We start from the raw sequence: 14323 nt of genomic DNA, 5'->3' as shown, positions 1-14323 counted from the left end.
TGAGCATCTGTGATTGTCATTAATACATGTGTGTAACTAGATTTAAAGGTTATTTGGGAGTGTGCGGCTTTCAAAACAAACATTTTGGAAATCAAGCTGGAGTGCTGAAGAATGTGTGTCTTTCATGTGTGTCGGTGTGTTTACACGAAATTTCTTGAGGCCTGTCATTTTACTGACAGGAGACAAGTGTTCCGAAATGGAATTTTAATTATTATATTTGTGTGTTTGGGATATAAACTTGCAATAGAGGTAAGTGGAATGATAAAAATGTTATGTTCTGTTGGTGACAATATTCGTACCGAGTGACATCGACCTGAGCTGCAGCAGCTGCCAGGGAAGCCCGATGGTTTATAATCCCCGTTAGAGGTCGCCACCGTTTCATTTAGGTAACTACGACTACGGGGAATACAGAACATTTTTGTCGTTCATTTGTGATTCGTTTTTTTTTTTTTTTTACTTTTTTATTGAAGGCTATCGGGGTCCGTGTCATCTGTTTATAACAAAAATCACGGACATGGAAGTCTGTTTTGTCATACATAATCTAGGCGATGTCTCTCTTCCGTTACAATCATCTCATTCTATTTCATGCCACTCAAATCCCCGAATTATTCCATCTTTCCTTCAGGATGTCCCGTTCAGTCCGCCAATGTTGGCCGCCGGAATATCGAGAAAATGGAGCTTTTATTTGACAGAAAAAAAGTAATGAGCGATGGCAGAAAGTAGACCGTGGTCTACAAAAACACACAAATTTTATCACGTGCTATACTTGCTGTAATCTATATTTGGATCAAATACTTCCCATTTTTTTTCACGAGATCCCTGGAACATAACTGTCATAACAAAAAACGCAAAACCAGATCTTAAAATACCACTTTAATATGCGGGTTTGAAACATAAAATAAACGTTGCAGCACACCATTGAATAACAATGTGTCTAGGACATGTGATAAACATCTTGATACATACTATGTCGCAGACGTTAGATAACAATGTTCATTGCATTTTTGCCAGTGAAATATAGAAACTAGATTATCAATTTGATGAAACTTATATTTTCACTGCAGCGATGAGTAGTGAAAATATAAGATTTTGCAGTGAAAATATAAATTTTGCAGCGAAAATATAACTTTTTCGTTTTAGACCAATCAGAGCGAACCTTTGCAATTCACCTCATTGAAATTTGTCGATTTTTCCAATCGAAGCGAAGAGAGATAAATTGGTAATTTGCTGATTTTCCAAAATATTTAGACTAGCTTTTGACAAAATACTCACTTGACGTAAGCTTTTTATGCACACATTCTTCTTCAGAAAACGCTTAAATTGCGCTGATTAGTCCTTTCATAATGGTGCCGTCAAGTTGACGTGGGATTACGTCACAAAGAGATGAAGTCATGAACTATGTTACTGATTCCCGCACTTTTTGACACTATACATTTTTCGATATATTTGATTTTGTTTTTTAGAATAAAAATGCAATAAAATGAAAATTGAAATGACAGAATATATCGATAATTTTCACTCGTGCTTCGCACTCGTGAAAATATCGATATTCTGTCATACTCGTGAAATATATGTTATATTCAACAGGAAACCATTCAATATCCTCTGTGTTTAGGAAATAGGACAAATATCTTAATTAACCAAGTACAGTAGACGTTACATGACAATATGTCTATTAGGACATCATGTGAAAAACATCTTAATTAACCAAGTACAGTAGACGTTACATGACAACATGTCTATTAGGACATGTGAAAAACATCTTAATTAACCAAGTACAGTAGACGTTACATGACAACATGTCTACTAGGACATCATGTGAAAAACATCTTAATTAACCAAGTACAGTAGACGTTACATGACAACATGTCTACTAGGACATCATGTGAAAAACATCTTAATTAACCAAGTACTGTAGACGTTACATGACAATATGTCTACTAGGACATCATGTGAAAAACATCTTAATTAACCAAGTACTGTAGACGTTACATGACAACATGTCTACTAGGACATCATGTGAAAAACATCTTAATTAACCAAGTACAGTAGACGTTACATGACAACATGTCTACTAGGACATCATGTGAAAAACATCTTAATTAACCAAGTACAGTAGACGTTACATGACAACATGTCTACTAGGACATCATGTGAAAAACATCTTAATTAACCAAGTACAGTAGACGTTACATGACAACATGTCTACTAGGACATCATGTGAAAAACATCTTAATTAACCAAGTACAGTAGACGTTACATGACAACATGTCTACTAGGACATCATGTGAAAAACATCTTAATTAACCAAGTACAGTAGACGTTACATAACAAAATGTCTACTAGGACATCATGTGAAAAACATCTTAATTAACCAAGTACAGTAGACGTTACATGACAACATGTCTACTAGGACATCATGTGAAAAACATCTTAATTAACCAAGTACAGTAGACGTTACATGACAACATGTCTACTAGGACATCATGTGAAAAACATCTTAATTAACCAAGTACTGTAGACGTTACATGACAACATGTCTACTAGGACATCATGTGAAAAACATCTTAATTAACCAAGTACAGTAGACGTTACATGACAACATGTCTACTAGGACATCATGTGAAAAACATCTTAATTAACCAAGTACAGTAGACGTTACATGACAACATGTCTACTAGGACATCATGTGAAAAACATCTTAATTAACCAAGTACAGTAGACGTTACATAACAAAATGTCTACTAGGACATCATGTGAAAAACATCTTAATTAACCAAGTACTGTAGACGTTACATGACAACATGTCTACTAGGACATCATGTGAAAAACATCTTAATTAACCAAGTACAGTAGACGTTACATGACAATATGTCTACTAGGACATCATGTGAAAAACATCTTAATTAACCAAGTACAGTAGACGTTACATGACAACATGTCTATTAGGACATGTGAAAAACATCTTAATTAACCAAGTACTGTAGACGTTACATGACAACATGTCTACTAGGACATCATGTGAAAAACATCTTAATTAACCAAGTACAGTAGACGTTACATGACAACATGTCTACTAGGACATCATGTGAAAAACATCTTAATTAACCAAGTACAGTAGACGTTACATGACAATATGTCTACTAGGACATCATGTGAAAAACATCTTAATTAACCAAGTACAGTAGACGTTACATGACAACATGTCTACTAGGACATCATGTGAAAAACATCTTAATTAACCAAGTACAGTAGACGTTACATGACAATATGTCTACTAGGACATCATGTGAAAAACATCTTAATTAACCAAGTACAGTAGACGTTACATGACAATATGTCTACTAGGACATCATGTGAAAAACATCTTAATTAACCAAGTACAGTAGACGTTACATAACAAAATGTCTACTAGGACATCATGTGAAAAACATCTTAATTAACCAAGTACTGTAGACGTTACATGACAACATGTCTATTAGGACATCATGTGAAAAACATCTTAATTAACCAAGTACTGTAGACGTTACATGACAATATGTCTACTAGGACATGTGAAAAAACATCTTAATTAACCCAATGTAGAAGACGTTACATAACAAAATGTGTAGGACATGTGAAAAACATCCGAATGAAATCAGTGTAGCCGACGTTAGGACATTTAATAAATGGTAAACACAGAACCAAAGAAACCCAATCGTTGTTGAGTGAAATGATGGCGAACGCAGGTTAGATAATTACGTGTCTAATGTGTGATCTTCGTAAAATACCAAACTCCGGCCAGATCCACTGTAACATATGACGTATCAGGAGTCGTCTTCAGTAATCTACAGCGTTTGGAGCCGACATCAAACAGGAAGCTGTCACATTCCGATAGTCTGAAACACTTCAGGCCACATATTCCTTGATTTGATGCGTCCGTGTCCACGAGAACTGTGTAAACGTCTCCTTGTAGACCCTAGTCTGGCTTCCCATCTGTGACAAGTGTCTGTAAAAGAAAGTGTTAATTAAGTATACCAAAAACAAATTAAAACACCACAAGAAAAGTAATTATCTTATCAATAGCGACACAGACTTAATCTATATGTACGGTAATATTTCCCCGTAAGGAACCACTAGATTCTAGAGTTACCGTCCCTGTAAGGAACTACTAAACTCTAGAGTTACCGTCCCTGTAAGGAACCACTAGATTCTAGAATTACCGTCCCTGTAAGGAACCACTAAACTCTAGAGTTACCGTCCCTGTAAGGAACCACTAAACTCTAGAGTTACCGTCCCTGTAAGGAACCACTAAACTCTAGAATTACCGTCCCTGTAAGGAACCACTAAACTCTAGAATTACCGTCCCTGTGAGGAACCACTAAACTCTAGAATTACCGTCCCTGTAAGGAACCACTAAACTCTAGAATTACCGTCCATGTAAGGAACCACTAGATTCTAGGAATTACCGTCCCTGTAAGGAACTACTAGATTCTAGGAATTACCGTCCCCGTAATGAACCACTAGATTCTAGGAATTACCGTCCCTGTAAGGAACCACTAGATTCTAGAATTACCGTCCCTGTAAGGAACTACTAGATTCTAGAGTTACCGTCCCTGTAAGGAACTACTAAACTCTAGAGTTACCGTCCCTGTAAGGAACCACTAGATTCTAGAATTACCGTCCCTGTAAGGAACCACTAAACTCTAGAATTACCGTCCCTGTAAGGAACTACCAGATTCTAGAATTACCGTCCCTGTAAGGAACCACTAAACTCTAGAATTACCGTCCCTGTAAGGAATCACTAAACTCTAGAGTTACCGTCCCTGTAAGGAACCACTAAACTCTAGAATTACCGTCCCTGTAAGGAACCACTAAACTCTAGAGTTACCGTCCCTGTAAGGAACCACTAAACTTTAGAATTACCGTCCCTGTAAGGAACCACTAAACTCTAGAATTACCGTCCCTGTAAGGAACCAGTAAACTCTAGAATTACCGTCCCTGTAAGGAACCATTAAACTCTAGAATTACCGTCCATGTAAGGAACCACTAGATTCTAGGAATTACCGTCCCTGTAAGGAACTACTAGATTCTAGGAATTACCGTCCCCGTAATGAACCACTAGATTCTAGAATTACCGTCCCTGTAAGGAACTACTAGATTCTTGAATTACCGTCCCTGTAAGGAACTACTAAATTCTAGAATTACCGTCCCTGTAAGGAACCACTAGATTCTTGAATTACCGTCCCGGTAAGGAACCACTAAATTCTAGAATTACCGTCCCTGTAAGGAACTACTAGATTCTAGGAATTACCGTCCCTGCAATGAACCACTAGATTCTAGGAATTACCGTCCCTGTAATGAACCACTAGATTCTAGTAATTACTGTCCCTGTAATGAACTACTAGATTCTAGGAATTACCGTCCCTGTAATGAACCTTTTTGATTCTAGGAATTACCGTCCCTGTAATGAACTACTAGATTCTAGGAATTACCGTCCCTGTAATGAACCACTAGATTCTAGGAATTACCGTCCCCGTAATGAACCACTAGATTCTAGAATTACCGTCCCTGTAATGAACTACTAGATTCTAGGAATTACCGTCCCTGTAAGGAACCACTAGATTCTAGAATTACCGTCCCTGTAAGGAACCACTAGATTCTAGAATTACCGTCCCTGTAAGGAACCACTAAACTCTAGAATTACCGTCCCTGTAAGGAACCACTAAACACTAGAATTACCGTCCCTGTAAGGAACCACTAAACTCTAGAATTACCGTCCCTGTAAGGAACCACTAGATTCTAGAATTACCGTCCCTGTAAGGAACTACTAGATTCTAGAATTACCGCCCCTGTAAGGAACCACTAGATTCTAGAATTACCGTCCCTGTAAGGAACCACTAAACTCTAGAATTACCGTCCCTGTAAGGAACCACTAAACTCTAGAATTACCGTCCCTGTAAGGAACCACTAGATTCTAGAATTACCGTCCCTGTAAGGAACCACTAAACTCTAGAATTACCGTCCCTGTAAGGAACTACTAGATTCTAGAATTACCGTTCCTGTAAGGAACTACTAGGTTTATAGGAATTACCGTCCCTGTAATGAACCACTAGATTCTAGGAATTACTGTCCCTGTAATGAACTACTAGATTCTAGGAATTACCGTCCCTGTAATGAACCTTTTTGATTCTAGGAATTACCGTCCCTTTAATGAACTACTAGATTCTAGGAATTACCGTCCCTGTAATGAACCACTAGATTCTAGGAATTACCGTCCCCGTAATGAACCACTAGATTCTAGAATTACCGTCCCTGTAATGAACTACTAGATTCTAGGAATTACCGTCCCTGTAAGGAACCACTAGATTCTAGGAATTACCGTCCCTGTAAGGAACCACTAAACTCTAGAATTACCGTCCCTGTAAGGAACCACTAAACTCTAGAATTACCGTCCCTGTAAGGAACTGCTAGATTCTAGGAATTACCGTCCCTGTAAGGAACCACTAAACTCTAGAATTACCGTCCCTGTAAGGAACTACTAAACTCTAGAGTTACCGTCCCTGTAAGGAACCACTAAACTTTAGAATTACCGTCCCTGTAAGGAACCACTAAACTCTAGAATTACCGTCCCTGTAAGGAACCATTAAACTCTAGAATTACCGTCCCTGTAAGGAACCACTAAACTCTAGAATTACCGTCCATGTAAGGAACCACTAGATTCTAGGAATTACCGTCCCTGTAAGGAACTACTAGATTCTAGAAATTACCGTCCCCGTAATGAACCACTAGATTCTAGAATTACCGTCCCTGTAAGGAACTACTAGATTCTTGAATTACCGTCCCTGTAAGGAACTACTAAATTCTAGAATTACCGTCCCTGTAAGGAACCACTAGATTCTTGAATTACCGTCCCGGTAAGGAACCACTAAATTCTAGAATTACCGTCCCTGTAAGGAACTACTAGATTCTAGGAATTACCGTCCCTGTAATGAACCACTAGATTCTAGGAATTACTGTCCCTGTAATGAACTACTAGATTCTAGGAATTACCGTCCCTGTAATGAACCTTTTTGATTCTAGGAATTACCGTCCCTGTAATGAACTACTAGATTCTAGGAATTACCGTCCCTGTAATGAACCACTAGATTCTAGGAATTACCGTCCCCGTAATGAACCACTAGATTCTAGAATTACCGTCCCTGTAATGAACTACTAGATGCTAGGAATTACCGTCCCTGTAAGGAACCACTAAACTCTAGAATTACCGTCCCTGTAAGGAACCACTAGATTCTAGAATTACCGTCCCTGTAAGGAACCACTAAACACTAGAATTACCGTCCCTGTAAGGAACCACTAAACTCTAGAATTACCGTCCCTGTAAGGAACCACTAGATTCTAGAATTACCGTCCCTGTAAGGAACTACTAGATTCTAGAATTACCGTCCCTGTAAGGAACCACTAGATTCTAGAATTACCGTCCCTGTAAGGAACCACTAAACTCTAGAATTACCGTCCCTGTAAGGAACCACTAAACTCTAGAATTACCGTCCCTGTAAGGAACCACTAGATTCTAGAATTACCGTCCCTGTAAGGAACCACTAAACTCTAGAATTACCGTCCCTGTAAGGAACTACTAGATTCTAGAATTACCGTTCCTGTAAGGAACCACTAGATTCTAGGAATTACCGTCCCTGTAATGAACCACTAGATTCTAGGAATTACTGTCCCTGTAATGAACTACTAGATTCTAGGAATTACCGTCCCTGTAATGAACTACTAGATTCTAGGAATTACCGTCCCTGTAAGGAACCACTAGATTCTAGGAATTACCGTCCCTGTAAGGAACCACTAAACTCTAGAATTACCGTCCCTGTAAGGAACCACTAAACTCTAGAATTACCGTCCCTGTAAGGAACTGCTAGATTCTAGGAATTACCGTCCCTGTAAGGAACCGCTAAACTCTAGAATTACCGTCCCTGTAAGGAACTACTAAACTCTAGAGTTACCGTCCCTGTAAGGAACCACTAAACTCTAGAATTACCGTCCCTGTAAGGAACCACTAAACTCTAGAGTTACCGTCCCTGTAAGGAACCACTAAACTTTAGAAATACCGTCCCTGTAAGGAACCACTAAACTCTAGAGTTACCGTCCATGTAAGGAACCACTAGATTCTAGAATTACCGTCCCTGTAAGGAACCACTTAACTCTAGAATTACCGTCCCTGTAAGGAACCACTAGATTCTAGAATTACCGTCCCTGTAAGGAACCACTAGATTCTAGAATTACCGTCCCTGTAAGGAACCACTAAACTCTAGAATTACCGTCCCTGTAAGGAGCTACTAGATTCTAGAATTACCGTCCCTGTAAGGAACCACTAAACTCTAGAATTACCGTCCCTGTAAGGAACCACTAGATTCTAGAATTACCGTCCCTGTAAGGAACCACTAAACTCTAGAGTTACCGTCCCTGTAATGAACTACCAGATTCTAGAATTACCGTCCCTGTAAGGAACCACTAGATTCTAGGAATTACCGTCCCTGTAAGGAACCACTAAACTCTAGAATTACCGTCCCTGTAAGGAACCACTAAACTCTAGAATTACCGTCCCTGTAAGGAACTGCTAGATTCTAGGAATTACCGTCCCTGTAAGGAACCGCTAAACTCTAGAATTACCGTCCCTGTAAGGAACTACTAAACTCTAGAGTTACCGTCCCTGTAAGGAACCACTAAACTCTAGAATTACCGTCCCTGTAAGGAACCACTAAACTCTAGAGTTACCGTCCCTGTAAGGAACCACTAAACTTTAGAAATACCGTCCCTGTAAGGAACCACTAAACTCTAGAGTTACCGTCCATGTAAGGAACCACTAGATTCTAGAATTACCGTCCCTGTAAGGAACCACTTAACTCTAGAATTACCGTCCCTGTAAGGAACCACTAGATTCTAGAATTACCGTCCCTGTAAGGAACCACTAGATTCTAGAATTACCGTCCCTGTAAGGAACCACTAAACTCTAGAATTACCGTCCCTGTAAGGAGCTACTAGATTCTAGAATTACCGTCCCTGTAAGGAACCACTAAACTCTAGAATTACCGTCCCTGTAAGAAACCACTAGATTCTAGAATTACCGTCCCTGTAAGGAACCACTAAACTCTAGAGTTACCGTCCCTGTAATGAACTACCAGATTCTAGAATTACCGTCCCTGTAAGGAACTACTAGATTCTAGAATTACCGTCCCTGTAAGGAATCACTAAACTCTAGAATTACCGTCCCTGTAAGGAACCACTAAACTCTAGAATTACCGTCCCTGTAAGGAATCACTAAACTCTAGAGTTACCGTCCCTGTAATGAACTACCAGATTCTAGAATTACCGTCCCTGTAAGGAACCACTAAACTCTAGAGTTACCGTCCCTGTAAGGAACCACTAAACTCTAGAATTACCGTCCCTGTAAGGAACCACTAGATTCTAGAATTATTGTCCCTGTTAGGAACCACTAGATTCTAGAGTTACCGTCCCTGTAAGGAACCACTAGATTCTGGAATTACCGTCCCTCTAAGGAACCACTAGATTCTTGAATTACCGTCCCTGTCATAGGTATTAATACAAGTTATCGGTTGATGTTCACTTACTGAATGTAATCAATGTAATGAAGTCAATATTGTTGAAGTATCCGTTGTGTTCACTATGTGTCCAAGGATGACATCAACTTAAAGACCGCGATTTTTGTAAAGATTAAAACTTAATGGTAAGCATATCGCGATTATTTCTTGTTGTTTTTTTTATTTATTTATCTATTCATTTATCTATCTACTAATCGTGTAACATTATTATCAAAAATAACATTTATGCATACTGGATATCTCCCTGAACGGGCATCCTTGTACCTCCAGCCTCATCGATCGATAGGTATTCCCGGAGACGGATATAACCCGGATGTACTTGGCGACGACGTTTCCCTTTAGTTCGTTGGAAACGATTGTGTCACTGTCGGAATTCCCATGAAACACCTTTTAGGAAGATGGACAAACAATCAAGATAATTAAATAATTAAGTATATATGTTTCAAGAAATAAGCCTAGTAATATATAAAACATTATTCATCCATACATTGATTATTCGAATATGTCGCACAACAAACAGGCTGATTATGAGCAGATGTTTACATGTTTTATATGCCACTCTCCATTGACGGAGGTCGAGAGAGAGTCCCGAGCCAGATATGGACACATCTGTTGAATACATTCCACTAGTCTATGGTCGCGATAGTCGCATGTATGTTATTGATGTTTTTTTTATAGTATGAGTTTGCGCCTGTTTATCATTTTCATTAAAATATCTACTTTTTGTTAACATATGTTCTTGACTGGTTCAAATGTAAATAGGGGAAAATGTGTATAATTGGCGGGAAACGTCACTTTTCAGTGAAATATAGTTTTGTTGTTTTATATAGTAATATAGGATTAAGGCAGTTGGTATTAATAAAGAAATACCATTAACTGTGAAGAGCTTGTGATTAACATAAAGTACATCCTATACATACAAAACACTAACGGTTAATGGCCTTGAAAAAAAAAAAAGTCTTTTTACATTATTTATATATAAACAGTATCACAGTAAACAGTGATTCTACCTCTACTACTGTACATGTAATACTACAGGTGTGGAGAGTACAGTAAACAGTGATTCTACCTCTACTACTATACATGTAATACTACAGGTGTGGAGAGTACAGTAAACAGTGATTCTACCTCTACTACTGTACATGTAATACTACAGGTGTGGAGAGTACAGTAAACAGTGATTCTACCTCTACTACTATACATGTAATACTACAGGTGTGGAGAGTACAGTAAACAGTGATTCTACCTCTACTACTGTACTTGTAATACTACAGGTGTGGAGAGTACAGTAAACAGTTATTCTACCTCTACTACTATACATGTAATACTACAGGTGTGGAGAGTACAGTAAACAGTGATTCTACCTCTACTACTATACATGTAATACTACAGGTGTGGAGAGTACAGTAAACAGTTATTCTACCTCTACTACTGTACTTGTAATACTACAGGTGTGGAGAGTACAGTAAACAGTGATTCTACCTCTACTACTATACATGTAATACTACAGGTGTGGAGAGTACAGTAAACAGTGATTCTACCTCTACTACTGTACATGTAATACTACAGGTGTGGAGAGTACAGTAAACAGTGATTCTACCTCTACTACTATACATGTAATACTACAGGTGTGGAGAGTACAGTAAACAGTGATTCTACCTCTACTACTATACATGTAATACTACAGGTGTGGAGAGTACAGTAAACAGTGATTCTACCTCTACTACTATACATGTATTTTGGTCTACTGACAATGTAACCTGATTAATTGATCTTGTGATTAACATAAAGTACACCCTATACATACAAAACAACAAAGGTTAATGACATTGAGAAAAAAGAAGCCTTGTTATACTACTGAAAATGTAACCTAATATTTCAATTAAACAGCATTTCAGTTATGCAAATTATCTGTTAAATGTTTGATAAACAGTAATTTTCACCGATGGAAAGGAAGAATCAGCTGATACATATTTTATATTTCAAAAATTGCAAACTTTACTTTGTTATCGACCTCCAACATGAGGTTTTCTGTTGGATCTTTTAAAATTAAAGTGGATAAATAATCAACTGTATCCCGAAGAAATTCTATCGGCCTCTACATTTTGCTATGTAACATTTGAACTTTTAAGCGATCATTTAAGGAAGCTATTTATATAATTACTATTTTTTCTATTTAAACTTGTTTGATGTAGATACAATAATGTAGGTTGATTGATAATGAAAATTGAATGTTGAATATCTTCACGATCAAACTAAAGAAAGTAAAGCTCCAAAGAGGCACAAAAGGTTTCAACAATCCATAACGGAATGTGTAGGTTTTACCTTTACATCGCCTGTCGAGGTAAGTATAGAATTCCAGGTGAGTCCGTCCATAGAGATATTAACAGTGTACAAGGATACCCATTGGGGATGATCTTCCCGTCCACGGGTCTGTATGGCCTGCAGTGACGAGACGTTCCTAAACTCTACCTGTACACAATGAATAGAGGCTATATAATAACGAAACCATAATTCTAACTAAAATTCCATAGAACGAGCATACAAATATAGATTTATATCGAGAATTTTGATAAAGTAAAAGGATAATTATGTTAAGCGAACAGTGTCATTTGAATGGAATGCTATGCCTTACAAAAATAACTGAAGATGAGATAGATAGCCTTGATCTAGTGATAGCCAATAAATATCTACTCCGGTACAATTTAACAGAAGTATACTGATCAATTGTAAGCATGTATCATACTCGTAGCTTACCATGGACCATACTTAAATAATGATTTAATTTGCTAGGCTGTTACTTGTGCTCGTGTGAATCACATGTGTTCGAAACAACCATTCCATTATTCTCATCAGTGTCTACAAGATGCAATAAGGACGTACGAGCTGTATTTTCTTTGCAGTGATCGATGAGCAGTAAAAATATAAGATTTTGTAATGAAAACTCCTGTTTAAGACATCTCTCCGTCATGTGTGCAGCCTCTCGAATCGAGATAGGACTAAAAGCCTGCCTACTCTACTAAGACTTTTGGGTACTGACAAGTCATCTGTCATGCGTATTCGAAAAACTTTCGGTGAAATGAAGTTTAACAATATCTAAAAGTTGTGTTCAAATCTACCTGTAAGTAGTGTCCGTCCCCGCGGTGCGATGGACACCAGGCTCGGGAACTGCTGAATCTTGCAAATTGTAATGGACAATCAGGATGAGTGGAGGACGCTGTGATTGCATTGTCAGAAACACCATAGGGTCCGGTTACCAGGCTGAAATCACATGGACCACATCCTCCTGAAATGGGTAATGTTTTTATAAACCAATCTCTTTTTCAATAATAGATTATTTAACACCTGTCATGTTTAGTATAGTGTCCATTTGCTTCAAACCTCAGCATATGTATTTAACATGTTAGCTTATATGATGGTGTAACAAGGACTATACTATGGCATGTTTAAATACCGATATTGAAATATAGAAATAGTAAGCTGACATCCAAACGTGCAATTGTAGTATCATGATATTTCTATTCTTAAACCTGCTCCAATGTTTTGATAATATAGATTTAAACAGGGTAAAATATCTGTTTGAAAGAAGTGAAATTACACATCTGTTAATGACATTCCAATCAAAAATCTAGTTTAAAATCAGCCCCATTTCCAGAAGTCAAAATAGCTCGTAATACACATATATATATATTGTTAGAGACGATTCTCACAATCAAAATCAATAATGTAACTCAAATGTGAAAATCATACGATAAAAAAAAACAAAAAACAAACAAACAAAAACAAAAACAAAAAAACAAAACAAAACCAAAACATACACACAAAAATGAAGTACTCACCACAACACATTACATGTATCACCATGGAAATCAGGCCGAGTATTTGTATCGCTCCCTCCATCGAATATACCAGAGTCCAGTAAAGCTCTAAAGCTCGCAGTGTTAATCAGTCGACGCACCCTTTCCAATATCAATTAACCATGTTGTGGATAGCTAGCGAGTAATGTTAATAGTATTATACGCTAACGAAGACACACACAACATGCAGTTCGATCGATGTTAATGTGTAAATATTGCATAAAGAGTTGAGCTATCGTATTCCTTTTGCAATGACAATGATATTGCGTACGTGTTCTAGATTATCTTAGGATTATCTCTTTCGTCAATATGAAATCCATAACAATTTTTATTAAAGTGATTGTTACTGTAAAAAAGCACTTTAAGAAAGCATTTACAATCATTTTTGAAACTTTTCCTTAATTAATACTGAATCATTGTTAAATGACCCTGAAACGGTGTGTATTCCGGTACAGATGATCCCTATGTCAAAACCTTCTGAGAATTTTTTAATAAACATGGCCACATAACGGACGCTTCCTATTTTTCTAAGCAGATTTTAAGCTTTAGCGGATTCACTGGTGTTGGCAGATTGAACTGGGACTGAGGGACAATTATTTGGAGGGTGTTTCTCTCCACAAAGGTGCCACTACTGAGGGACAATTATTTGGAGGGTGTTTCTCTCCACAAAGGTGCCACTCATGCCTGTATATACATGACCCGGATGGTTGACCCCTCACTTGCGTATGACCAACAGAAGCCTTTTGGACACGTACTTCTGTGGTCATTGAAGTTAGAGGTTTGACCGGGTTGATAGCTCTTTTACATTTTGTTGAAGTTTGAAGGAAAATGACCTGAAAATCACCACAACTCTTTTTGGCC

At 37.7% G+C, this 14323-nt stretch overlaps 1 protein-coding gene across 1 annotated transcript; it reads right to left on the bottom strand.

Annotated features, from left to right (window-relative positions):
• Positions 1-860: 860 nt before the first annotated feature.
• LOC117317056 (inactive carboxypeptidase-like protein X2) lies at positions 861-13523 on the bottom strand. The gene is made up of 5 exons (XM_033871842.1): positions 13445-13523; positions 12725-12891; positions 11931-12077; positions 9839-9992; positions 861-3988 (listed from the first exon to the last, which is right to left on the bottom strand). The coding sequence occupies exons 1-5, from the start codon at positions 13503-13505 to the stop codon at positions 3864-3866; spliced, it is 654 nt and encodes a 217-aa protein (XP_033727733.1). The 5' UTR covers positions 13506-13523; the 3' UTR covers positions 861-3863.
• Positions 13524-14323: the final 800 nt, after the last annotated feature.

The sequence above is a fragment of the Pecten maximus genome, chromosome 18 (genome assembly GCF_902652985.1).
Source record: "Pecten maximus chromosome 18, xPecMax1.1, whole genome shotgun sequence".
Classification (NCBI taxonomy): Eukaryota; Metazoa; Mollusca; class Bivalvia; order Pectinida; family Pectinidae; genus Pecten; species Pecten maximus.
Note: the sequence above shows the minus strand (reverse complement) of the source record. Positions and strands in the feature narration are given on the sequence as shown.